A 24756-nucleotide genomic window follows, 5' to 3' on the forward strand; every position below is an offset into this window, starting at 1 on the left:
GCGGATGGGGCAGCTGTGCTGTGGGTGAGTGGGTGTAATAGTACCGGGTAACATTTGCGAGGTACCAGGGGTTGGGCCAAGGAGCTTGCACACGCTGCCTTGGTCCTCACAGCAGCTGATGAGGCAGGTATCACTATCTCCATGTTACAGGTAAGAAAGCCAGCTGAAAGCCAGCAGGAACTGGCACAGGGTCACCCGGCTGGGAAGTAGAGCAAGGATGTGCCCCAGGCAGTCTGATGCAGAAGCTGCCTCTAGTCTATGAATCTTTGCCTCTGATGGATCAGAAGAGGGAGTTGGGGAGTCCTTGGAGCTCCAAACACTGCTTTGAAAGCCACCCCTCAAAGAGCTGGAGAGTTGGAGAGAGAGGGTTTGGCAAGAGCTCAATAGAAACACTGTTTATTCAAATGACAGGCAGGAAGCGGTGGCAGCAGCAGGGGGGAAAGGGCAGCCAGGCAGGGGCTGGGCAGTGCTTCCCTGTGTCCCCTGCAATCCTGCTTGGACAGCCACCCGGCTGTTGGCATCAGGGTCAGAAATACTTTCCCTCCTCTCCCTCCTGCCCCAAACTGAATAAATAGCATCCCTCTCCCCACGAGAGCTAGGGGAGACTCATGTGCTGAGTTTGGTGCCCCAGTCACAGCCCAGAGTCTGGTGAGGGCAGAAGTTCAAAATGGCTTGTAGGGAGTAGAATACAAAACTGTTCTACTCATTCTCACCTTCCTCTTCCTCCTCCCTGCCACACTCCCCTCCCAGCCTGGTCCCAGGACAGGTGGTCGGTGAGGGTCTGGAGCGGGAGAATTGTTGCCTAGCATACACTGAGCTCAAGTTCACAAGGCCATCCAGCCTGTCACCCATCCGGGTTGACCACCAAAGAGAACGTCACTTCACGCCACTTTATGGACATAAAAGGAGGGGCAGGGAGGGAGGCAGTGGACGGCCAGGCCTTTCCCAGCCTCAGAGGTAACCAGAGTCCGAGGAGCAGGCCCCCTACCGATCCATCTCGTCCAGGAGTGGGGTGGCATCGCCAGCAATGGACATGGGGGTGCTTTCGATCATGGGGCTGGGGGAGGGCCGAGGTGTCAGCCGCTGCTTCTGTTTCCGCCGTTCTGCCTCCTTTTCCTGCAGCCACTGCTCTGCCATTTTCCCCCAGTCGATGGCTGCATGGCTGTTGGACCTGGGAGGGGAAGAAAAATTGAGATTGGGACTTTGCTAGAAGGAAGTCTTCCCACCAATCACTGTACCCTTGCAGAAAGGAACCTCATACCTATGGGCAGCAGCCCCTCTACTGGGATGAGGCAGATACAGCAGCAGCTGGCTGCCATACTGCCCTCTTCCATCTTCACCCAGAAACTAGTGTTCCTGGCATATCATGTGGTCAGGGCCCTCAGAGGATCCAGAGCACCTGCCTCTGCTAAGCCTTTCGGCCTCTTGACAACACCTGCCCCTACCACTGACCTGCACTGTGCCACCATCCAGATACTTACTTTGGCTGCTGCTGCCGTTGCCGGGAGCTGGAAGAGGGCTGGGGCTGGGCCTGGGCCGACTGCGGGGTGGTGCTGGCCTGGAGCTGGTGGTACTGAGGGGTGGTGATGGGCTGGCTTGGGGTCGTGTAGGAGTAGCTAGGGGTCATTAGTGGTGTGGCCACTGGCTGCTGGGCTGGCGTTGGGAATACCTGGAGAGGCATGAACAGTTAAATAGGGATGGGTGTGGGGCTTGTTTGGCCTTGCTGTGAATTCTGGGTAAGCGCAAGGGTGGGCTCAGCAAAGCTTTCCAGACGATCTTCCACTGAGTATGTGCTTCTGACCAGCAGTGGGAAGCCTGCAGGTCGGCACCGAGCACACAGTGGTGCCCACTGGTCCTGACCATGTCAACTTTCTGGTGGCTTGCGGGTTCCAAAGATCCCAAAGGCCCGTGGAAAGGTTATGCCCTCTCTTACCCTCTTCCCCTTCAAATGGGCCTAAGGACAAGAAATAGCTGTTGGAGACAGTTACCAAGGCCGTGGCAGCCCCATCTGTGCATGTGAAGCCCCTTGCGGGCAATGCGAGAGGGCAGTCTATGGGCCCCACCCTACACAGGGAGCTTCCTCCCCAAGCCACATACGTGGTAAGCACTGCTGCCGCCTCCACTGCCGCCATAGCCATACTGGCTGGAGGCCCACTGGGCTGGGGTGGCATTAGGGTTCTGTCCTTGGCCTGTCACCGCAGCAATGGCACTGAACATCTGTGAAGTCATGTTCTGAGGCAGGGCATTCACAGCCCGTGTCAGATCTGTAAGCACACAGAGGCGGGGAGGGGCATGTTAGAGGTGAAAGTCCCTTTAGCTCCATCCTTCCCACCTCCAGTCCCAGGCTCAAGCTCCTCACCTGCAAGGTTGATGTTGGCTGGGGTAGCATTGATAGAGGCAGGTGTCCGGGTCCTGCTGCTGCTGCTAGGGGTGATGCCTGCAGGAAGTGATTATTTAGTTACATCCCTCCAGACACCTATTTTTGGTTTCCCAATTCAGGGGGTGGAAGGGGCACTGAAGTAGGTGGAGGGAGGAAGGGAAGCTGCATAGGCACAGTGGATGGAGAACCTTCCTGGTGCTGGGAGGCTGCAGGAGGAGTAAGACAGCTGCAGTGACAGCCTACTCCTCACCTGGTCCCCTAGGCTGGGACTACTCTGAGTCAAGTCCTAGGTGTTCCTCCAGCCACGTCCCTGAAGTCAGGAAGAGCAGAACTCACCTGGTACAGGATCCTGGTAGTGATCCTTAAACCATCTAAACAGTCCATTCACGGTTGGGAAGATCTGGCCCCGGTACCGGAATCCCTCTGGAGTCACCGTTACATATTCTATCCTAGGATTTTAGAAGGAAACATGCATCAGAAACCACTTGGGACCCACCACAAGAGCGACCAGAACAGATGCCCACCATGTGAAGTAGCCATTCTGGGTGCTAGGGGAAAGGAGAGATGACACAGCCAGTCCCCAGGCCTGTGAAGGGAGGTGAGCAGCACATGGCAGAACATATTGAAGGCCAAGGAGTCAGTGGCCCTCTGTGTGCTGCATACGGACTGCCGGAGGAAGGCTTGCTGGAGGCTGTGCTACCATACTGGGCTGCAGTATGAAGGTAGGATACTGCCGGTGAAGTGAGACCGAGATCCCATAATGCCAGGGTTGGAAGGGGCCTCCCAGAGCAGCAAATCGCAACTCCCCTAAAGCAGGCATCTTTCTGCAGTGGCTGTGGAAGGTGGTAGTCTGCCCTTGTTCAACACTTCTGAGAGTAGCAGATAGTACTTAAGAGGGGCTCTGGGTTAGTTCCAGTTCTAGTTCTAGTTTTAGCTCTGCCATTCACCACATATGACACGCTGCACCAAGTTACCAAACTTGAATCTCTGCTTCATTTGTCCAATGAGGACCACGGCACTTAAGCCTATGGGGTGGGTGTGAGGATAAATGAGAATGCACAGAGCACATTCCACAATGCCTAAAGCTGGGTTGTGCTCAATAAAGGCCAGCTATCAATGGCAACCAGATAATGCTACATAGTACACAGTTCTCATTTCTATTAGGCTGACACCCGCCTCCTAACTCTTCCATAAGTGTTAATTCTGCCACACAAGGAGAGTCAGCTCCTTTCCCTAGAAGCTATCATGCTGCACCTGGTCCTGGTTACAGCCCCCACCCCCGCCACCAGTTTGCTCAACTGTTCCACATAGGACACAGTTTCCAGCCCCACTTAGCCCTGGCTGCTGGCCTCTGGAAGCACACTTGGTGAGTCAACAGGCTTCTCAAGAAATGAGCACAATATTCCAGATGTGCCCAAGATGGCACACGGTCCAGAGTCTAGGGCTTCCTGTCATCTGGCCACTGAGCCCCTACTAATGCAGCCTGAGCTGTGCATCAGGTAAAGCCAGTACAGGGATAAAAGCAGAAGTGCACATGGCCTTGGCCAAAGGCCAATGGAAGGATGGGGGCAGGGCTTAGGCAGAGAAGCAAGTGTGATTACCAGTCTGTATCACAGACACAAAGACACCAATCTAAGGAAACTGGACTTTGTCTTCTAGGTTCAGGGTAAGCGCTAGAGGGACTCAGATAAAGGAATACCTCAGGAAGGCCAGCCTGTTAGTCACACAGAAGCAGGCAGAGCAGGAGACAGAGCAGAACAGGAGACAGGCTCTCCTGACCACCGCTTCAGTGCGGGCGGAGTGAGCACATTACAGCAACAGTGAGCCACTGTGTGCAAGCCCTGGTGAGGGTGAGGCAGGTGGTGGACAGGAGAGACCAGTGTACTGGCCCCCAGTTTCTGCAATCAGGTGAAGAGTGTCTCGTGACTCCTGTCACTCTGTGGGAGGGAGAGGAGGTGAAGGGAACTCCTTTCTCACGGTGTTAAAGAAAGCGCCCTTCTTATGTGAATCCTTGCCTTTTTGCCTTGAAATCGTCACCCTCTTTTCCCACCTCCAACCTCCACCTCTGTTCTAAACAGATGAGAGGAGAAAGGCAGTCCAGCAGAGCCAGAAAGGGCACTGCTCCGGGCCTCTCCCTGCCTTCTAGCCTGCCTATGAACCCCAGTGGCAGCACCTTCTCAGCACTAGTGCTCACCTGGGTTTACCCCGGGGCTGGTATCCCAGTAGGAACTTGCCGGGCAGTTCCTTGCAGGCACAGATGAAATAAGGGATGAAGGTGGGCTTCTCCTTCTTAGTTTTGATGAGCAGCTCCTCTAATTTCTGGGGGTAGAATGAGGGGGAGAGGTTGGGATAGCAGCATGCTTGGTACACAGCGTCTGGTGCACACATGATGTACACTTCCTTCACCGCCTGAGTGTCCCCTATACTGAAGGGAAAGCGTACATCCTTAAGTGATTGGCAAGTGTCATTCCTCAGAGGGCCCTGGGCTTACCTTGCGGTCCCCACCGCTGCAGTCCTGATAATACTTGTGATTCAGAAGGTCCCGGGCAAAGGATGCCATGGGCTGGACATAGCGAGCAACAATCTCATCCAAATCTTCGAATTCCTGTGGGAAGAAGGTAAAGGCCCCATGTGTCATATCCAGAGCTGAGATTCTTGATCAAATCCATCCAGAAGAAAAACCATGGGAGGGGATGGGCTTCTCAGTCCTGCTGAAGCCTCACTCCATAGCAAAGTCCCCTCAGTTTATCCATCTGTGTCATGTCCAGATATATTAGCTCACAGGGCATAAAGTCCTTTAAATCCTGGCTTTGATTCTCCCCTAGTGCTTGGGAACAACAGGAAAATTCACCAGATTTCTCTTCAATGAAAACAGAAAAGAGAAACTTGATATATATGTGTGCGTATATATGTGTATTTTCTCCTCTTTCTCCATTGGCTCTCTCTAGGTAGACTATTTTAACATTTGGAGGACACGGAAGGAGGGGACAAAATAAAACTGATATCAAATGACTCATTCTGCAAACCACCTCCCGTTTTGTTGCTGTGCACAGCTAAAATACCTATGACCCGAGTTACTAATGTCAGGTGAAGGCACCCTGAAGGGCGCCTTTCTGGAAGCAGGAGTGGGATGGGAGGTGGGCAGGCACTGGCTCTCACCTCACTGTTGATCCACAGAGTGGCTCCCAGGCTGAAGGCATTTTCCTTGCCCTCCTCCCGCACATCCACATGCTGGTAGATGCCATCACTGACTTTCCAGGTCACTGTCAGGTGGTTCTCGCCCTTGCTGCTTGGTCGGATAATCACATCACCCTGGTCCATGGTCTCCATCATCTTTTCTGCTTGCTTGAAATTGATATTATGGAAGGATGGGTGTGCGATCACTCTCTTGATGTATGCTGAAAAGGGCAGAAAAGCAGTACAGACTGGGTGATGGGGCTAGGAGCTGGCAGCAACAGGACAAACCAGGCCTTCATTTCTTATTTATGGGTGCTCTGTCATCCGGGCTGGAGTGCCAGTGGCACAATCATGACTCACTGTAGCCTCGAACTCCTGGGCTCACGTGATCCTCCTGTCTCAGCCTCTAAAATAGCTGGGAATACACCGGTGCACATCACCATGCCTGGCTTTTTTTTTTTTTTTTTTTTGAGACAGTCTCATTTTGTCACCCAAGTTGTAATGCAGTGGCGCAATTCTGGCTCACTGCAACTTCTCCCTCCTAGGTTCAAGCAATTCTCCTGCCTCAGTAGCTGGGATTACAGGTGCCCACCACCACGCCTGGCTAGTTTTTGTATTTTTAGTAGAGACGGGGTTTCACCATTTTGGCCAGGCTCGTCTTGAACTCCTGACCTCAAGTGACCCGCCTGCCTCAGCCTCCCAAAGTGCTGGGATTACAGGCGTGAGCCATTGCGCCTGGCCATTTTTTTTTTTTTTGAGACAGAGTCTCACTCTGTCACCCACGTTGTACTGTAGTGGTGCAATTTCGGCTCACTGCAACTTCTCACTCCTGGGTTCAAGCAATTCTCCTGCCTCAGTAGCTGGGATTACAGGCGCCCACCACCACACCTGGGTAGTTTTTGTATGTTTGGTAGAGACGGGGGTTCACCATTTTGACCAGGCTGGTCTTGAACTCCTGACCTCAAGTGATCCACCTGCCTCAGCCTCTGAAGTGCTGGGATTATAGGCATGAGCCACCACACCTGGCTCCTGGCTATTTAAAAAATTTTTTTTGTAGAGATGGGGTCTTACTAAGTTGCCCAGGCTGGTCTTGAACTCCTGGGCTCAAGTGCTCCTCCTGCCTTGGCCTCCCAAAGTGCAGGGCTACAGCCGTGAGCCACCCTGTTTGGGCTTAATTTCTGACCCACTATGGGATTCTGAGACTCTTTCACCTTCTCTGGGCTTGGATTAGCTGATATGAAGGACATGTTCACCTGGGCTCCTGGGACACTGAAAGAATGAGGCTTTAAGAGTCAAAAGGCATTAGCAAAGAAAATGTGACCCAAGAGACTCTGGGTTCCAGCCCTACCTATGACTTTTTCATGACATCTCCAGGCCTTAGCACCTCAAAGCTGAGTCCCCACTTCCACTGGGAGACTGACACATGTGCACCCTGTGGCCTGAATCCTGCACTGGGAGAACTGCCAAGATTCAGGGTGCACAGAGATGGTGGGAGGCACACTCACTGGTCCGCTGCTGCTTCCGCTTCATGTCCTCCTCCTGCTTGTGGTCTGCAGCTTCAGCATCAAAGTCATAGTAGGTGTCTTTGGGCAGCTTCCACTCATTGTTCCTGTCCATGAGGTCTGAGGTGCGGCACGTCAGGTCTGCACTGAACTTCTCAATGTCAATCTTCATGATGCGGCAGTGAACAGTCATTCCCACCTAGATCCACAGAACATTTGAGCTGGAAGGGACAAAGATGATCTAGCCCGATGCCCTATTTCACACATGAGAAAACCAAAGTCCAGGCAGAAAGGTGTAAGGTGTAAAGTGACTTGCCCAAAGCCAGCCAGCTGCTGAATGCCAGACTGGGAGTTTGGGGTGGAATCTTGTCTGTAGACTACAGGCCAAGCCCTGCACTAATGCCTCCACTCTGGGCAGGAAAACCAGCTGAAGCCTGCTGGATCTACCCTGTCCCTGGCACTCTTCTCTTCTCCCATGAAGTTGCCTAGTTACTGCTCCCAAGGTGCCATCAAAGGTTGACTCCCCCAACAGCCCCCCCCTTTTTTTTGAGACAGTCTCACTCGTCGCCCAGACTAGAGTGCAGTGGCGTGATCTTGGCTCACTGCAACCTCCACCCACAGGGTTCAAGCGATTCTCCTGTCTTAGCCTCCCGAGTAGCTGGGATTACAGGCGTGTGCCACCACGCCCGGCTAATTTTTGTATTTTCTGTAGAGACGGGGTTTCACCATGTTGGTCAGGCTGGTCTCGAACTCCTGACTTCAAGTAATGACTTCACCCACCTTGGCCTCCCAAAGTGCTGGGATTACAGGTATGAGCTGCCATGCCTGGCCTGACTTCCCTTTTTGAAGGGGAAGCAAAATAATAGCTGTTTTCTGTATCTTACCCTTGATATGAGCCCTTCTGTCTAAGTAGTGGCAAAAGCCAGTCACTCTGCATCACTCTTCTTGTGAAAAATCTCCCCAGCTTCACTTATTAGAACTATCTTTCCCCAGCCCTCCTAAGTCATAGTTCTCAGAGGTTCACAACACTCAGAACCAGTGAATTTCGCAGAGCTGGTATCAGCTATATCACTAACTGGGTGATTCTGAAAAAAGTTGAATTTCTCTGACAAAAGACAATATTTCCATTTCCATCAGCAAGTGAGATTAGAGACAACACATGTCGATGTCAGTGCTGGTATCTAGTGGGTGCATGATACATGGCCGGAAAATAACAGAACAGAAATGGAGCCTAGAGATTTCCTCCCTATCCACAGACACCATCTCAAGGTTCCTTCTGTGTCATCTGGTTCTGCCTAGAGGATCCAGAGGCTCCCTGTGCACAGGGGCTGTGCCATGCATTATTTTCCACCCTCTAAAGCACTGATGCCTGGTCTTGGGAGAACAGGCAGAGCCTTTCTGTTTCACAGCATGTAATGCTGGGCCCTGCCCTCTGGACTGAACTGCAGCTTCCCACACAGGAGAGCCCTCTCCCAAAGGACTGGGAACTTGCTGAAATTTCACAAAGGCGGTGAACAAAAGCTGCTACTCATTCAAATGCTTCTCACCCTAGCTTCTTTCAACTAGTTATAAATCTTCCCTGAAACACTTCCCACCAGCAGCCACTGGGAACAGAGCCTAACTTCTGGTGGGGACAGCCCAAAGTTAAAGAGACCTGATCTGGGCAGCTGAAAATTGCACTACGACCTTAGGACAGTCAGTCCTCTACCTTCACTCGTTCTTCTGGCCGCTTTACCACTTTGTCACTGAGGAATTTGGTGGGGATGAAGCCGGTGACACCATTGTCTAGCCGTGTTTTGACACCGATGGCCTGGCCTGGGCACGAACCGCTGTCAAAGTGGTTCCACACCTGAAGAGGGCATGAGGAGAGGAGCTTGATTATCAAGATTCTGGAGATCGCTCATTCAGAAAAGAGCTCCCAGAGGTGTTGTAATTTCTTTTACCATTGACACCTTGCACCATAATCTGAAAACACAATGACTTAGTCATCTGCCAAGACAGAATTTGACCATCTCCAAAGTCCCTTGTCTCATAGCTGATGCTTGGCACCACTGGCCATCAGATGAATCTTTTTCTTTTTTTTGAGATGGAGTCTTGCTCTGTTGCCCAGGCTGGAGTGCAGTGGCGCAATCTTGGCTCACTGCAACCTCCACCTCCCAGGTTCAAGCCGATTCTCGTGCCTCAGCCTCCTGAGTAGGTGGGATTACAGGCGTGCATCAACACACAGGGCGGATTTTTGTATTTTTAGTAGAGATGGGGTTTCATCATGTTGGCCAGGCTGGTCTCGAACTCCTGACCTCAGGTGTTCTGCCCACCTCGGCCTCCCAAAGTGCTGGGACTACAGGCGCCCGCCACCATGCCCAGCTAATTTTTTGTATTTTTAGTAGAGACGGGGTTTCACCGTGTTAGCCAGGATAACCTCGATCTCCTAACCTCGTGATCCACCTACCTCGGCCTCCCAAAGTGCTGGGATTATAGGCGTGAGCCACCGCGCCCGGTTAAGCCTGGCTAATTTTATTTTGTAGAGATAGGGTTTTGCCATGTTGCTCAGGTTGGTCTTGAACTCCTGGGCAAGCACTCCACCTGCCTCGGCCCCTGAAAGTGCTGGGATTACTGGTGTGACTGTGCCCCATCCTCTTTTATGTTTATCCAACTTAGATCCCTTTAGCTGCAACTGAGGCCCCTCCCTTTTGTGTTTTTTTTTGAGATAGGAGTCTCACCACCACACCCTGCTAATCCTTATATTTTTAGTAGAGATGGGGTTTCATCATGTTGGTCAGGCTGGTCTGGAACTCCTGACCTCAGGTGATCCAATTGCCTCAGCCTCCCAAAGTACTGGGATTACAGGCATGAGCCACTGTGCCCGGCCTGGCCCCTCCCCACTTTTTTTTTTTTTGAGACGGAGTCTCGCTGTCGCCCAGGCTGGAGTACAGTGGTGCAATCTCGGCTCACTGCAGGCTCCGCCTCCCGGGTTCACACCATTCTCCTGCCTCAGCCTCCCAAGTAGCTGGGACTACAGGCGCCCACCACCATGCCTGGCTAATTTTTTGTATTGTTTAGTAGAGACGGGGTTTCACCATGTTAGCCAGGATGGTCTCGATCTCCTGATCTCATGATCCGCCCGCCTCAGCCTCCCAAAGTGCTGGGATTACAGGAGTGAGCCACTGCGCCAGGCCGGCCCCTCCCTTTTTAAAAAAAAGGAGATGGGGTCTTGCTATGTTGCCCAGGCTGGCCTCGAACTCCTGGGCTCAAGAAATCCTCCCAAATTAGCCTCTGATGTAGCTGGCACTATACGTACGTGCCACCATGCCTGTCTGCCATTTTGTTTTGACCCAGCGACCATAAGAAGTTTCTTTTTTTTTTTTTTTTTTTTGAGATGGAGTCTCGCTCTTTCGCCCAGGCTGGAGTGCAATGCTGCTATCTTGGCTGACTGCAAGCTCCACCTCCTGGGTTCACGCCATTCTCCTGTCTCAGCCTCCCGAGTGGCTGGGACTACAGGCGCCCGCCACCGTGCCTGGCTAATTTTTTGTATTTTTAGTAGAGACGGGGTTTCACCGTGTTAGCCAGGATGGTCTCGATGTCCTGACCTCATGATCCGCCTGCCTCGGCCTCCCAAAGTGCTGGGATTACAGGCGTGAGCTACCGCGCCTGGCCGACCATAAGAAGTTTCTAAGTCAGCCTTTTTTTTTTCCTTTTCTGAGATGAAGTCTCATTCTGTCACCCAGGTTGCAGTGCAGTGGTATGATCTCGGCTCACTGCAAACTCCGCCTCCTCGGTTCAAGTCATTCTCCTGCCTCAGCCTCCCGAGTAGCTAGGATTACAGGCATATGCCACCACAACTGGCTAATTTTTGTATTTTTAGTAGAGATGGGGGTTCACCATCTTGGCCAGGCTGGTCTCGAACCCCTGATCTCAGATGAACTGCCCACCTTGGCCCCCAAAGTGCTAGGATTATAGGCGTGAGCCACCGTGCCCAGCTATGTCAGCCTTCTCAGAAGGGACTTCATGCTAAACCTGTGTGTTTCCCATCCGTCTTCCTTGTGTACTTGTTTGGTGAGAGAATGATCTAGAACACCCTCATTTCTGATTCCCTTCTAGGCACCGAGATCATTCAACCAAGGAAATCCACTGAGCAGGATAACGCTGCAGCACACACCTCGCTTAGTTCAGGGAAATTGTCCTGCTGACAGAAGGGGCACTGCCACAGCCCTGTCTCATCATTGCGGATCGCCTGGTCATAGCTCTCACCCTGGGGACGCCTGTGGGCGATGCCAGTGACATTGCAGATGATGAGCTTTCCTGCAAGAAGGAAAAGAGGATGGGGAGCAGGCTCAGAGAATGTGGAGAGCACTTCTTTCCACCACCCTTTCAGTGACAGAATATCTGACTTCCTTCCCATCCTTGAAGAGGGAACTCTTCCTGATTTTTATTTATTTATTTATTTTTGAGATGAAGTCTTGCTCTGTTGCCCAGGCTGCAGTGCAGTGGTGCTATCTTGGCTGACTGTGACCTCTGCCTCCCAGGTTCAAGGAATCCTCCTGCCTCAGCCTCCTGAGTAGCTGGGATTACAGGTGCCCACCACCACGCTCAGCTAATTTTTGTATTTTTAGTGGAGATGGGGTTTCACCATGTTGCCCAGGCTGGTTTCGAACTCCTGGCCTCAAGCAGTCTGCCTGCCCTGGCCTCCCAAAGTGCTGGGATTACAGGCATGAGCCACTGTGCCTGGCCGTTCCCCTGATTTGATGATAGGGGAAAATAAAGCCTATAAGAAGACTAACTGCACGAAGATTCCATAGCACACTGGAAGCACATTTGACCTTAAATTCAGTTTTGATTTCCAGTCCAGGACTCTTTAGTCTTTTAAAATGCTCTCCTGGCCTTCCCCATGTACAACACAAACCTGCCTCAATCTGTTGGAACTGCTGCTTGGTTTGAATGTACACAGTAAACACACCTCCTGCCCCCAATAAAAAAATGACCCCAGAATTTACCAATGTAGAAGGTCTCTGGTGTTTCTTTGGTTAACATATTGAAGATCTCCTCTGTGTTGGGAGAGCGGTAGGCTGTCCGGAGGTCCTTATATCGACAGCTCAGCTCTGCACGGATGTCATAGAGTGTGATGTGTTTGTCACCATAGCCCTGGGGAAGAAGCCCGTCAAGAAGAGCCTTGCAGCTGCCCCCCAACCTGAGACTCAAGGAGTCCCGTGGAAGGGGCGGGCCTCTCCAGATGGGAGTAAGTTTCTGTCAGGGCTTCTTCTTTTCTTTCCATCAACATTTACTAAAGGTGGTTTTCAAACTTAGCCATGAAACACTGTAATCAAAATGCTTTATGGAACCCCAATGAGTCCACAGATAAATGCAAAGCTATGCTGTTAGAAAGGAGGAAAGGGGGCCTAGACGGAAACTGTAGTACTGACATCCTCCCAACTCCCTCCTGCCCCTTGTAATTATGGTGGCAATCTCTGAGACTTCCCTGGCTCCTTAACAAGCAGACCAAAAACTTCCTTGAGGAGCCCAGTAGAGCAGGGCAGGGAGATGAGGATCAAGTCTGCCATACTAACAGTATCAGGCTTTCTCTGCACACTCACTGCCCAAGTCTCCTACCAACCTGGCCACTTGGGATGGGTTCTCCTGCCGGGCCTTCCATGCTGTCCCTTACCTGCCTCTCCAGCTCTTCTGCAAAGGCATCAAGGTCCAGGTCTTTCAGTCGCTCTGGGTTTTCCAAGATTTCTTCAAGGGCTCCTGCAGGATTGGCATCCTCGGCTGATTCATCGTATTCCAGGGCATCCACTGCCATCTTCCTAGCCCACTCATAAGTCTCAGGGTGGACACGGGAACCATCAAGGACTTCAATATATGAGTCAGTGCTGGAGGAAAGGCAGAAAAGGAACAGGATATAGAACGATAAGCTTCTAGTAACAACCCAAATGTCCACCAATGGGGAACTGGTTAAATAAATTAGGGCACCTCCATACAATGGAATACTATACAGCCATTAACAAGAATGAGGTAGATCTATGTGTGCTGACATGGAAAGATGGCCACAATATATTGATACGTGAAAAATGCACTGCAAAAACACTATGAACCATATGATCCCATTTTTGTAGTAAATGGGTAGTTAGTAAATGCATAGCAAAAATAAAATTTAGAAAAACTGTAGTATACATAAAATTGTTATGGTAGTTATCTCTGGGGGGTGGGATTATGGGGGACTTCCACTTTCTGCATAATATTTCTATATGTTGAATTTTATATGATGAACTTATATGAGTCTCATAATAAGATAAATCAAGAAAGGGGAAAAAACCTTTGAAAATTTGCTGATAGCTATTTTCCCCCATAAAGCCTTCCCAGGCTGGTCTTGCCCGTGCACTCACATGGACCTATGTTATTCGTGGAGTGTTACAGCAAAGCTGAGTGGAAAATGAAGTTTTAGAACTTGAAGCCTATTTCCCCACTGATTTCCATTACTGAATGAGGAGCTATGTGCCCGTGGAAAAGATCCTCCAAAGACTGAGTTGATAACTTCTGGAGAGGAAGAGGTCAATAGTGAAGTCCAAAGTCCAAGTGAATAGAACTTTCTCTTAATAACATCATCTCAAAACATACCAAATCTCTCTCCCCCTTCCTTATCTCTTCATACCCCCAAACTCCTTTTTCATTGCCCCCGCTATTCCCACCCTTATCTGGCCACAACAAACCATAATAATAAAAAAGCAAGTTTGTGTTTACTGAACAAAATCTTGTGTTTTCCATGCTTAATTTATAAGCTAAGCTGGTACTTTTTATGTTTCTCTCACACGAAAAATGTTTCACATGATTGAACCGATCTTTTCCATAGGTCAGGGGCTCTTGACTGAATAAAGTTCCTTACCTTTTCTTTAAAACATTTCCTAAGTTAAAATGGCTTGTGGCCCTTTGATAGCCCTAACCCCTGAAACCCGAAAACAAAGCCCACAAGGGAATTCCTCCTGCCCCATCCAGGCAGAGGGCATCACCTGTCCCCCAGGGAGGCCGTGTCAATCTTGAGGAAGCCAGCACAATTCATGAAGACTTTGGGACCCATGTGGCACATGGTGACCAGCTGGGTCCGGCTCTCGAGCCGGGTGTTGTTCTGCTTCAGGATCTGGGGGAGAGAGCTGGACTGAGCCAGGGCAGTAAGCAGGCCCCACCTCCCCAGACTGTTCCAGTCTCTATTAAACCCTCATAACAAAAACTCTGTCCCACCCAGTATCTAGTTGAGCACTACAGCAATGCTATCGACCACTCAAAATTAAAAAAAAAAAAAAAAAAGTTTTGCTTTAAATGGGAAAATAATAAACAAATAAATGATGTTATACCTACACCAAAGACCATATACAACTAATGTATGGCTTATAAGTTACAAGTTAACACTAGTTGGCCGGGTGCAGTGGCTCATGCCTGTAATCCCAGCACTTTGGGAGGCTGAGGCGGGTGGATCACCTGGGGTCAGGAGTTTGAGACCAGTCTGGCCAACATGGTGAAACCCCGTCTCTACTAAAAATACAAAAAATTAGCTCGGCGTGGTGGTGCAAGCAGCAGTGAAGGGCACAGCTTTGGCCAACTGGGTCTGAAGTCAGACTCTTTTGACTCTCACTAGCTGAGTGATTTTGGACAAGTCACTGACCTTGGTCTTCCCGATCTGTCAAATTATACTGACAAAGTATATATTCATATTCAATGAAATGGCAAGTTTTAAAATTTCTGAATTCACTCCAATCCTACCTTCAGGAGGTGGGTCCCTTTCCGAGGTCCCAGGCCACAAACATACTGGATCAAGGCCTGGCTGTAAGGGTGGGCAATGGCACGGTTGACATCGACCCCGACCTCATTGACTCGGTTGATAAATTCACAGTACAAGGCGTTGAGCAGCTCCTCTTTCACCACATGCTCCTGTGGACATTCAGCAGGCAGGAGTAAGGTTACTCTGCCTTTCCCTTCACCCGAGCCTGCCTGTCAAATCCTACTCACCTGCAAGGGGTGAAACTTGAGACACAGGATGTCTTCATCGGAACTGCACACCTGGGCAAATTCAATCAGAGGGTCCTGGATGCGCCGGGCCAGGGAGACGGCCTGTCTCAGCACTGGAGGATAATCCCGGAACTCTGCCTAGAGTCAAACGAGGGTCAGCAGGGCCTTAAAATCCCCTTAGCTACAACATCAAGAGGAAATCCAAACCATTCTGGTTTAAATCATTTTCTCTGCTTCTCTGGGATCTTTTTTCCTGAGACCGATTTAATTTCTGGGACTCCCAATCTGAACCGTAACTGCAAAACGGAGAACTTCTGCATGGATAAGTACACAGGTACAGTCCTGTGCCCCTGATAACCTTTGTTTCCCAATTTAATCTCTTTGGGATTAATAGCACTTGCCTGGGCAGGCCCTAAGGGTGGGGCTCCAGCATTACCTCTGACTTCTTGCTGTTCATATAGAGAATGGCCAACTCGTTGTCAACCAGCTCTACCCCAATAGATGACAGCTGCTGGCCCTGGTCCAGCTCATGTACAATGCGCTTCACATCTTCAATCAACATCTGGGCGTCCCTGGTGGGATGAGTGTTGGTCAATGAATACGTCTTCTTAGGGATGGACAGTCTCATGACTGCCTTGGGGGTGAAGAGGTAGGGGAGTAAAGGGCTTTGAAGAAAATGAGGTCAAACATCCCCAGGGACACTCCCTGCACAAGCACAAGCCCCATCTGTTATGGGCATATGCCAGACTCAATAATAAGGGATGAGTTGGGTCACAGCCTTAAACCAGGTGTGGTCTAATCCCTACCTACCTGTTCTCTCCTGCAACTGTCACCACATGAGGCTTCTTATTCAGGAGAAATTTCTTTAGCGTTTCAATGTCTTGAGCCTGGATTGAAAGAAAATTGAAGCTGAATGGCTCTGAGGATGTAAAGATTTCAGGAAATTCTGTCTCCCTATGTTGGAGATCTTGTAAGAACTGGAAGTCTTCAGAAGATATCTGGTCCAAGGTGCTACCAAGGAACTATTCCCACCTCTTCCTGAAAGTTGGCCAACCCTGCCTCTGCTTAATAATTCCACTGACTAGAACTGTGCTCCAGTGGTACCAGCTGCCACTGGCTAGGTCGCAAGGATGAAGTTAGGAAACCGTTCTTTTTTATTGTAAACCAAAATCTAATACTTAGCCATTGGTTCTAGTTTTGATGAAGCAAAACAAAGAACTAGTAGCTGCCCTCTTTTGGGTGAGGGCCCTTTGAAAAGGTCAACATGGTTAAGTATGATTTCCTTCAGCTTAAAGATGTCCAGTTTCTTATGATTTACTTTCCAGTGCCTCACACTCCTGCATGTCCTCCTTTTGTGGCTATTTCATTTGTAGTGTGACTTTTGCTAAAATGTGAGTAGTTAGGACTATTAGATATTCTGATCTCCATTTCAAGATTTTAAGGGCTGGGTGCAGTGGCTCACACCTGTAATCCCAGCACTTTGGGAGGCTGAGGCAGATGGATCACTTGAGTCTAGGAGTTTGACACCTGCCTAGGCAACATGGTGAAACCGTGTCTCTACAAAAAATACAAAAATTAGACAGGCGTGGTGGTGCACGCCTCTGGTCCCAGCTACTTGGAAGGCAGGAGGATCACTTGAGCCTGGGAAGCAGAGGTTGCAGTGAGGTGAGTTCTTGCCACTGCACTCCAGCCTGGCGACGGAGCAAGACTCTGTTTCAATAATAATAATAATAATAATAATAATGATAATGATAATAATAATAAAATTTAAAAAATAGTTGTTTCTTAAGAAGTTTTTCTTTTAAGAATGGGGCTCTGGTAACAAAACTGAAAGATACTACAGATACCATTAGGATAAACAAAATTCAGAAATATACCAACCAAATGAATTGAAAGTCTTCTTTCCCTGGAAAAAAGAGACCCTGAAAGGCTAAAGCAGGGAAAAGGCTGGCTTCATGCCTCAGTGGCTTTCAGCTGCTGGAACAGCCTGACCCAGATGCTGGTAAGAAAAGAGGCAGTTAAAGCAACTCCAGAAGCACACAAGGCCTAGGAACTGGCCTCAAGCCAGAAGCAAATCCTGTACCAGATAACTTGAGTGCCATCTACTGCTCATGGAAGTGAGGCATCCCAGGGGACAAGTCAGTGACCAGATCAGACACAATCAGTCTTGCATAGTAGGATGTTGCTTAGACCGTAAACACTTATCTCCACTGAATCATAAGACATACTCCAGATGTACACTTAGTGTCCTTGTCCTAGCCACTTGCCTTCTTTTCCCGCTCTTCCTCTCTCCATGCAGTTCGCCGTTTGGTAAAATGGGGCAGTCGAAGGAAGTCTGTCACTTCTCCTTCACCATTGACCAGGGCGCAGAACACAGGGTGATCTCTGCCAGACAGACAGAAAAACAAGAGTGCAATAATCAGCAATATGAAGTTATGAATGAGAGAAAAATGAAATTAGGAAGACAAGAGATGGTGCTGAGGAGGCAAAAATAGGCTGTTACCTGGCAGAGGAGAAAGCAATGCCGAGGACTCGAATGCCCTTCCCTTGGTTCTCGTCCATAAAGTCGTCATCTTCTTCCACCTGCTGATCTGGTCGGTAGGGTGCCACTCTCAACCAATTGTAGAGCTTTCGACTACAGGCCTGAGGGAAGAGACACAACAGGTATTACATACACGATGACATTATGGTCATCAGGCTCACCAAGAGTGCTATGGAAACACACTCATACACACATGTGCGAGGGTGTGTACTCTTATGTGCAGATGTTCCTAGCCATTGGTAGGCTTACCACCTGAAGGCATATCCTGCTTGTGGAAACAGGAGAGTATACAGAGAACAGTGATATAAACAAAGAATGTTTGGATGAGTGGGGCTGGGGGAGGGGAGAAGCTCCTGGAGCAGAGAGGTCTTGGAGGTGGTCCCTGTGGCCTTGTTAGCATTCCCTCTCAGATTATGCTTCACCTGCCCCCCGTGTTTCTCCATTAGCTATGGGACTATTCCTAAGGGGTTCCTTCATGCCCAACTATAGTTTGGGGAAATCATATGACTAAAAATCATGAGTCTCGGCCGGGCGTGGTGGCTCACGCCTGTAATCCTAGCATTTTGGGAGGCCAAGGCGGGCAGATCATGAGTTCAGGAGATCGAGACCATCCTGCCTAACACGGTAAAACCATGTTATTTTATACTAAAAATATAACATATTTTATACTAAAAATATAAAAAATTAGCTGGGCATGGTGGTGGGCGCCTGTAGTCCCAGGTACTCAGGAGGCTGAGGCAGGAGAATGGCATCAACCTAGGAGGCAGAGCTTGCAGTGAGCCAAGACTGCGCCACTGCACTCCAGCCTGGGCAACAGAGCAAGACTCTGTCACCAAAAAAAAAAAAAAAATCATGAGTCTCTGTCCTCACCTTTATGACATATTCCTTGGCTTCAGCCAGCAGCTTGTTCTTGAGTTCTTTGGCCATCTGCACATAGAGGAACTGCTGTAAAGCCCGTTCGATGGCCATGGTGCGCTGCCGGTTCCACTCCTGCACCTGGTGGCTGAACTCATCTCGGTAGTAAAACTGTTTTATCTCCTCAAAATATGTCTGGTCGTTGCCATAGCTGAGAAGAGACACAAAGCTATGGTGTCAGGAATGGAGAAAAGGTGACACCCAATGTCCATGAACATTCTAAGCAAGCCAGAGACAACAGCGTGCTCAACTCTGAAATTGTGGTTCCCCACTCCTGAGGGGCCCTTCCCTCCACCAGACTCCTCACCAGGCCTTCCCCAGAGAGTCGCCAGCCCAGGGCTCTGCTTACCCTTCCACTCCCTTCATATCTATGCTGATGTCAATGGTGAGGAGCCCTTCGTCTTCAGCCAGGCATATCTTGAGAAACTGGTCATCTCTCAGTTCCTTAACAGGCTTGTTCTTTAAATACTTGAAGGAATAGGCATAGTGGGCCTCATCCACATCCTGCACACATGAAGGGGGAATCATGAGCCTGCTGATGGGCTGGGCCAGGCCCCAGGAGAAAAGACAGCCTTTCTGCTTTCAGACACACAGCTCAGTGAAGGGGAAGGCAAGAAACTCAGGCAATCAAAGAAAGAGCTGGGGCACATCTTGGATCAAAGCCCTTCACCCAGCTCACCTTTCTACCTTTCTTGGTGGGGGTTATATTTAACTTGGCTCTCTCTTGGAAGGTTTGCCTCAGCACCTGCCGGACAAGGGGCTCACGGGCAATCTGCAGGGCTACCATGTAGCGGGCGCCTTCTAGCACAGCTTCTGGAGTAGGGAACTGGCTGTGGGGAAAATGGTGCAGCTACAGGACCAGGGTGTTGTGGTCCTCAGGCCCCTCCTCCCGTCAGCCACCTGCTGCATGCCTACCTGCAAACGTAATCCTTGGCCAGCTCCAAGGGCTCCGCGGGAAACTGCTCTGTCTCGTGTCGCTGGTAGCTGTCCCGCAGGTTCTCCCCAAACTGCTCGGGAGTAAGCCCAAACTTTTTGGCCAGGCCATCTAAAGCAAACAGAAGAGTGAAGGGTAAGGCAGCAGATGGGCTGATAAACCTCTTGGCTTTCAGAATCTGGAGTTGGAATTCTGGGAACTAGCCTTTTTTATTTTCCTGAGACGGTCTCGCTCTGTTGCCCAGGCTAAAGTGCAGTGGTGTGATCATGGCTCATTGAAGCCTTAACCACCTGGGCTCAGGTGATCCTCCCACTTCAGCTTTCCCGAGTAGCTGGGACTACAGGTGTGTCCCATCACTCCTGGCTAATTTTTTCTGTATCTTTTGTAGAGTTTTGCTACGTTGACCAGGCTGGCCTCCAAATCCTGGGCTCAAGTGATCCTCCCACCTTGACCTCCGAAGTGCTGGGATTACATGCGTGAGCCACTGTGCCCAGCTAGAGCACTGGAATTTAAAGAGGCCATAAATGAGCAGGACCAGGTGGTCAAAGAACAATGAAAAAACTGATTTTAAACACTTGATGGGCTGTTATAAGGCAGAAGAAACAGACAGACTGGACTCTCTCCCTCCAATCATGAGTTTCCCATTATCTCAGGAAATTAGGGAGAGGCTGAACCATCATGTCGGGCGGGAATGGGTTTGGAGAAGAAGTATTTTTAAAGACCAGGTAATAGTCTGGTTCAGGATTGGATTGGTGATTGACCCAGATAGCCTTTCTTTTTCCTACCTACCAGTCTTTTTTCTGGGTAACTCCCCTTGCTCAGGCTAGAATGCCTAAATCCCAAAGCAGCTAGCTTTTACCTAGCCCAGCACTCTGGCAGATGGTGTACATGTCTCGGCGAGAGGCTTGCTTGAGCTCAGGCCCCCTCTGCTCCTCATCTTCTGCCTCGTCACCTTCACCTGGGAAGAAAACACGGGGAGATTTAGGGTTCTAGTTTCCAATCACTCCCAAGGATCTGACACATTAGGAGAGAAGCCTCAAAGGGTACCCAGCCAAGGGCCTCCTTCAAGATGCCATGGGCTGTCAAGTCTCCTGGGTTTTCTTTCTTGCTTTTTTTTTTTTTTTTTTTGAGACAGAGCCTTGGTTTGTTGCCCAGGCTGGTGTGCAGTGGCATGATCTCAACCCACTGCAACAACTGCCTCTAGGTTCAGGCATGCCTCAGCCTCCTGAGCAGTTGGGATTACCGGCATGTGCCACCTAGCCTGGCTACTTTTGTATTTTTAGTAGAGATGGGGTTTTGCCATGTTGGCCAGGCTGGTCTCGAACTCCTGACCTCAGGTGATCCACCCACCTTAGCGTCTGAAAATGCTGGGATTACATGCGTGAGCCACCATGCATGGCCATCAAATCTCCTGGATTTTCTTTTCCAGCACTAACCTTCTTCATCTCCCTCTTCCCTGACACGCTTCAGCTTCTTGCGGCTAGCTTTGGCGGCATTCTGCATCTTAGGGATGTCTCGGCCATAATAAAGAAGAAAATGGTTGTAGACATCTTTCAGCTCATCCATTGATTGGACATCCTTGAGCCTGAAAAGGAAGAGACATAAGGTTTCAGTCATCACTGCAGAAAGGGTATATCCCAATTTGGCTACAAGAGGTCCAATTCCCAAAAGGCAGTATCCCAACTAAAATGGGATCCCAACCAGTTTTTTCCAATTATTATTACTATTGTTATTATTTTTCTGAGACAGGGTCTCACTCTGTTGCCCAGACTGGAGACAGGATGATCACTTGAACCCGGGCGGTTGAGGCTGCCGCGAACTGTGACCACACCACTGCTCTCCACCCTAGGGAACAGAGTAAGACCATTTCTTTTTTTCTTTTTTAAAGACACATAGCTGGTGCAGTGGCTTATGCCTGTAATCCCAGCACTTTGGAAGGCCAAGGCGGAGGGATCGCGACGTCAGGAGATAGAGACCATCCTGGCTAACACGGTGAAACCCCATCTCTACTAAAAATACAAAAAACTAGCAGGGTATAGTGGCAGGTGCCTGTAGTCCCAGCTACTTGGGAGGCTGAGGCAGATGGTATGAACCTGGGAGGTGGAGCTTGCAGTGAGCCAAGATTGCGCCACTGCACTCCAACCTGGGCGACAGAGTGAGACTCCATCTCAAAACAAAAACAAAAACAAAACCAAGACACATGATAGCCCTAGACCATATCGGATTTATTTATTTTTTTGAGATGGAGTCTTGCTCTTGTCACCCAGGCTGGAGTGTAATGGCGTGATTTCGGCTCACTGCAACCTCCACCTCCTGGGTTTAAGAGATTCTCCAGCCTCAGCCTCACGAGCTGGGATCACAGGCACGCACCACCACACCCGACTAATTTTTGTATTTTTAGTAGAGACAGGGTTTCACCATGTTGGCCAGTCTGGTCTCAAACTCCTGACGTCAGGTGATCTGCCCACCTCAGCCTCCCAAAGTGCTGGGATTACAGGTGTGAGCCACCACGCCCAGCCTCTCTTCTTTTTTTGAGATGGAGTTTTGCTCGTCACCCAGGCTGGGGTGCAATGGCGCGATCTCGGCTCATTGCAACCTCCACCTCCCAGGTTCAAGCGATTCTCCTGTTTCAGCCTCCTGAGTAGCTGGGATTACAGGTGCCTGCCACCACACCGAGCTAATTTTTTGTATTTTTAGTAGAGATGGGGTTTCACCATGTTGGCCAAGCTGGTCTTGAACTCCTGACCTCAGGTGATCTGCCCACCTCAGCCTTCCAAAGTGTTGGGATTACAGGCATGAGGCACTGCGCCTGGCCTCCTTTTTCTTTCTTTCTTTTTTTTTTTTTTTTGAGATGGAGTCTAGCTCTGTCGCCCAGGCCTGGAGTGCAGTGGCACGATCTCGGCTCACTGCAACCTCTGCATCCTAGATTCAAGCGATTCTCCTGCCTCAGCCTCCCGAGTAGCTGGAATTACAGGCGCCCGTCCCCACGCCCAGCTAATTTTTGTATTTTCAGTAAAGATAGGGTTTCACTGTGTTGGCCAGGCTGGTCTCGAACTCCTGACCTCATGACCCGCCCGCCCTGGCTTCCCAAAGTGCTAGGATTACAAGCGTGAGCCACCGTGCCCGGCCCCAGCCCCCTTTTTCTTAGGAGACAGGATCGGCCGGGCGCAGTGGCTCACGCCTGTAATCCCAGCACTTTGGGAGGCCGAGGCGGGCAGATCACGAGGTCAGGAGATCAAGACCATCCTGGCTAACACACTGAAACCCTGTCTCTACTAAAAATACAAAAAAAAAAAAACAAAAAAAAACCCAGGATCTTGCTCTTTCACTCAGTGTGGAGTATAGTGGCATAATCATAGCTCACTGCAACCTTGAATTCCTGGGCTGAAGTGATAATCTTGCCTCATCCTCCCAAGTAACTGGGACTACAGGCAGAAGCCACTGCGCCTGGCTTTGACAAGCTATAATTCTTTTTTTTTTTTTTGAGACGAAGTCTCGCTCTGTTGCCCAGGCTGGAGAGCAGTGGCACGATCTCAGCTCACAGCAACCTCCACCTCCCGGGTTCAAGCAATTCTCCTGCCTCAGCCTCCTGAGTAGCTGGGATTACAGGCGTGTGCCACTGCTCCCAGCTAATTTTTTGTATTTTTAGTAGAGATGGGGTTTCACCATGCTGGCCAAGCTGATCTTGAACTCCTGACCTCAAGTGATCTGCCCGCCTCGGCCTCCCAAATTGCTGGGATTACAGGCATGAGCCACTGTGCCTGGTTGACAAGTTGGATTTCTAAGGGATGGGGCCCTGTGCTACACATTCTCCAAGGTTTAACAGTGCTCCTGCAGGGCCAGCCTTGGGGTCTGAGGGCTTCCCATAATGGAATAAACACCGCATGTTTTACCTCTCCATGTCAGTGGTGTCCAGAGCCCGGATGCCATCAGCAAGAGGTTTGTCAGGGTCAGCAGAGATCTGTTCATACTGATAAGCCTGCATCTTCTCAAACAGCCGTGTTAGGTTCTCTTTACGGATCCGCAGCTGGGTCCACTAAGGTGAAGTAGGGCAGGAATGAGAGCTTGTGTTCAGCCCTGGAGACTCAAGGCTGCTCTGTTCCTTACCAGAAACCTAGTGGGGGAGGACTAGACAGGCCTGGGAGGTTTGGGTTTGTGGTATCCTGGTAGTAATTGTGCCTTCCCTGGCCCACACCTCTTGGGGGCCACGGATCCACATTACCTTTTCATCCCACTGCCAGACTCTCCATAGGTCATTGATGTGCAACTCAGGCTCCACATACTCCTTTCGATAGAAGGCAATAAAAGGCACCTAGGATGGCAAAGAGACTGCAGTCACTCAGAGAAGACAGATTTGCTAAGATCCCCTCTGTCAGTAGATAATGACTTCCTGGAGAAATAGCTCCAGGAAATTCAACAGTCAGAAGCCTGGCCTCCCTCACAGCCCTTCCAGGGCCTGGTGCTTTCCTCAATAGGAGAAAATAAAGCTGCAGACAGGGTAGCATTGTTCTTACGATCACTAGGGTCTCTGCTGGTCCTAACACTTGTTGAGTCATGGATAGGGGATAGGGGAAGGGGGCTCCCACCTCATTTAGGTAACTATCTTTTCCCTCATCCCCTAACTAAATTTCTCACCAATGGGCCACCAGAGCTTGAGGTGTTACCTCAAAATGCTGATTTCGCATGAAGCCCAGGGCCTCTTTGATCTTCTGAATTGTGCTGGGCCCTTTCCGACTGAAGCTGCTGGCTGGCTGCCCTCGGTCTAGGTAATCACAGCTTTCCTACAGCAGGAAAATAAAGAAATAGCAAGACAATGTTTACTTGGTTTGTCTTACCATACAAGACTGCTTAATAACAAAGGATAACCTTTCTAGATGAAATCTAAAAAATTTTTCTCATATACACACACTTGTTGGGACTACTACATACACACAGTTTTCTAATACCAGGCACACGGATGTATGAAATAGGGGAGGAAGAGCTCCCCATCTTGATGAAGTGTCTTTTGGTTCATGTCAAAACCTAAGGATCTTTTTTGTGTACCTGGAGAGAAATGGTTGGTGTGGCAAAAGCATTCCTGTAGATCCAGTCAGCTTCTTCTTCTAGTTCATCATCTTCAGCCCCCTTGACTGGGATGGAGCGGAGCTGGAGTGGATAAGACAACAGGGTGAGACTGACTTTATCTTGTGTCTCACTTAAGAAAAACATACCTTTTTGGACAGAAACGTGTGATCATCAAGTGCACATTTCCAGTATTGTTCTACAAATGCCATACCAGGGTTGTTCTGCCATGAAATAAGCATTTTTTTTT

At 49.8% G+C, this 24756-nt stretch overlaps 1 protein-coding gene across 2 annotated transcripts in view; it reads right to left on the bottom strand.

The window, feature by feature from the left end:
- Positions 1–380: 380 nt before the first annotated feature.
- SUPT6H (SPT6 homolog, histone chaperone and transcription elongation factor) overlaps positions 381–24756 on the bottom strand; it is a 40127-nt gene continuing 15751 nt past the window's right edge. For both annotated transcript variants that reach the window (XM_004042004.5, XM_019026483.3), the window contains 30 exons: positions 24489–24590; positions 24110–24226; positions 23668–23757; positions 23339–23481; positions 20882–21030; positions 20305–20403; positions 19427–19556; positions 19191–19341; positions 18861–19015; positions 18467–18662; positions 17558–17697; positions 17322–17439; positions 15865–15941; positions 15491–15626; positions 15055–15192; positions 14809–14976; positions 14061–14188; positions 12719–12926; positions 12051–12198; positions 11216–11358; positions 8768–8908; positions 7063–7258; positions 5540–5778; positions 4872–4985; positions 4575–4699; positions 2717–2829; positions 2360–2437; positions 2098–2264; positions 1482–1669; positions 381–1171 (listed from right to left, as the gene is read on the bottom strand). In XM_004042004.5, coding sequence (XP_004042052.1) covers positions 985–1171; positions 1482–1669; positions 2098–2264; positions 2360–2437; positions 2717–2829; positions 4575–4699; positions 4872–4985; positions 5540–5778; positions 7063–7258; positions 8768–8908; positions 11216–11358; positions 12051–12198; positions 12719–12926; positions 14061–14188; positions 14809–14976; positions 15055–15192; positions 15491–15626; positions 15865–15941; positions 17322–17439; positions 17558–17697; positions 18467–18662; positions 18861–19015; positions 19191–19341; positions 19427–19556; positions 20305–20403; positions 20882–21030; positions 23339–23481; positions 23668–23757; positions 24110–24226; positions 24489–24590 — 4284 coding nt within the window. In that variant the 3' untranslated portion in view covers positions 381–984. The remainder of the gene's footprint in view (positions 1172–1481; positions 1670–2097; positions 2265–2359; positions 2438–2716; positions 2830–4574; positions 4700–4871; positions 4986–5539; positions 5779–7062; positions 7259–8767; positions 8909–11215; positions 11359–12050; positions 12199–12718; positions 12927–14060; positions 14189–14808; positions 14977–15054; positions 15193–15490; positions 15627–15864; positions 15942–17321; positions 17440–17557; positions 17698–18466; positions 18663–18860; positions 19016–19190; positions 19342–19426; positions 19557–20304; positions 20404–20881; positions 21031–23338; positions 23482–23667; positions 23758–24109; positions 24227–24488; positions 24591–24756) is intronic.

This window comes from Gorilla gorilla, chromosome 4 (assembly GCF_029281585.2).
Source record: "Gorilla gorilla gorilla isolate KB3781 chromosome 4, NHGRI_mGorGor1-v2.1_pri, whole genome shotgun sequence".
Taxonomy (NCBI): domain Eukaryota; kingdom Metazoa; phylum Chordata; class Mammalia; order Primates; family Hominidae; genus Gorilla; species Gorilla gorilla.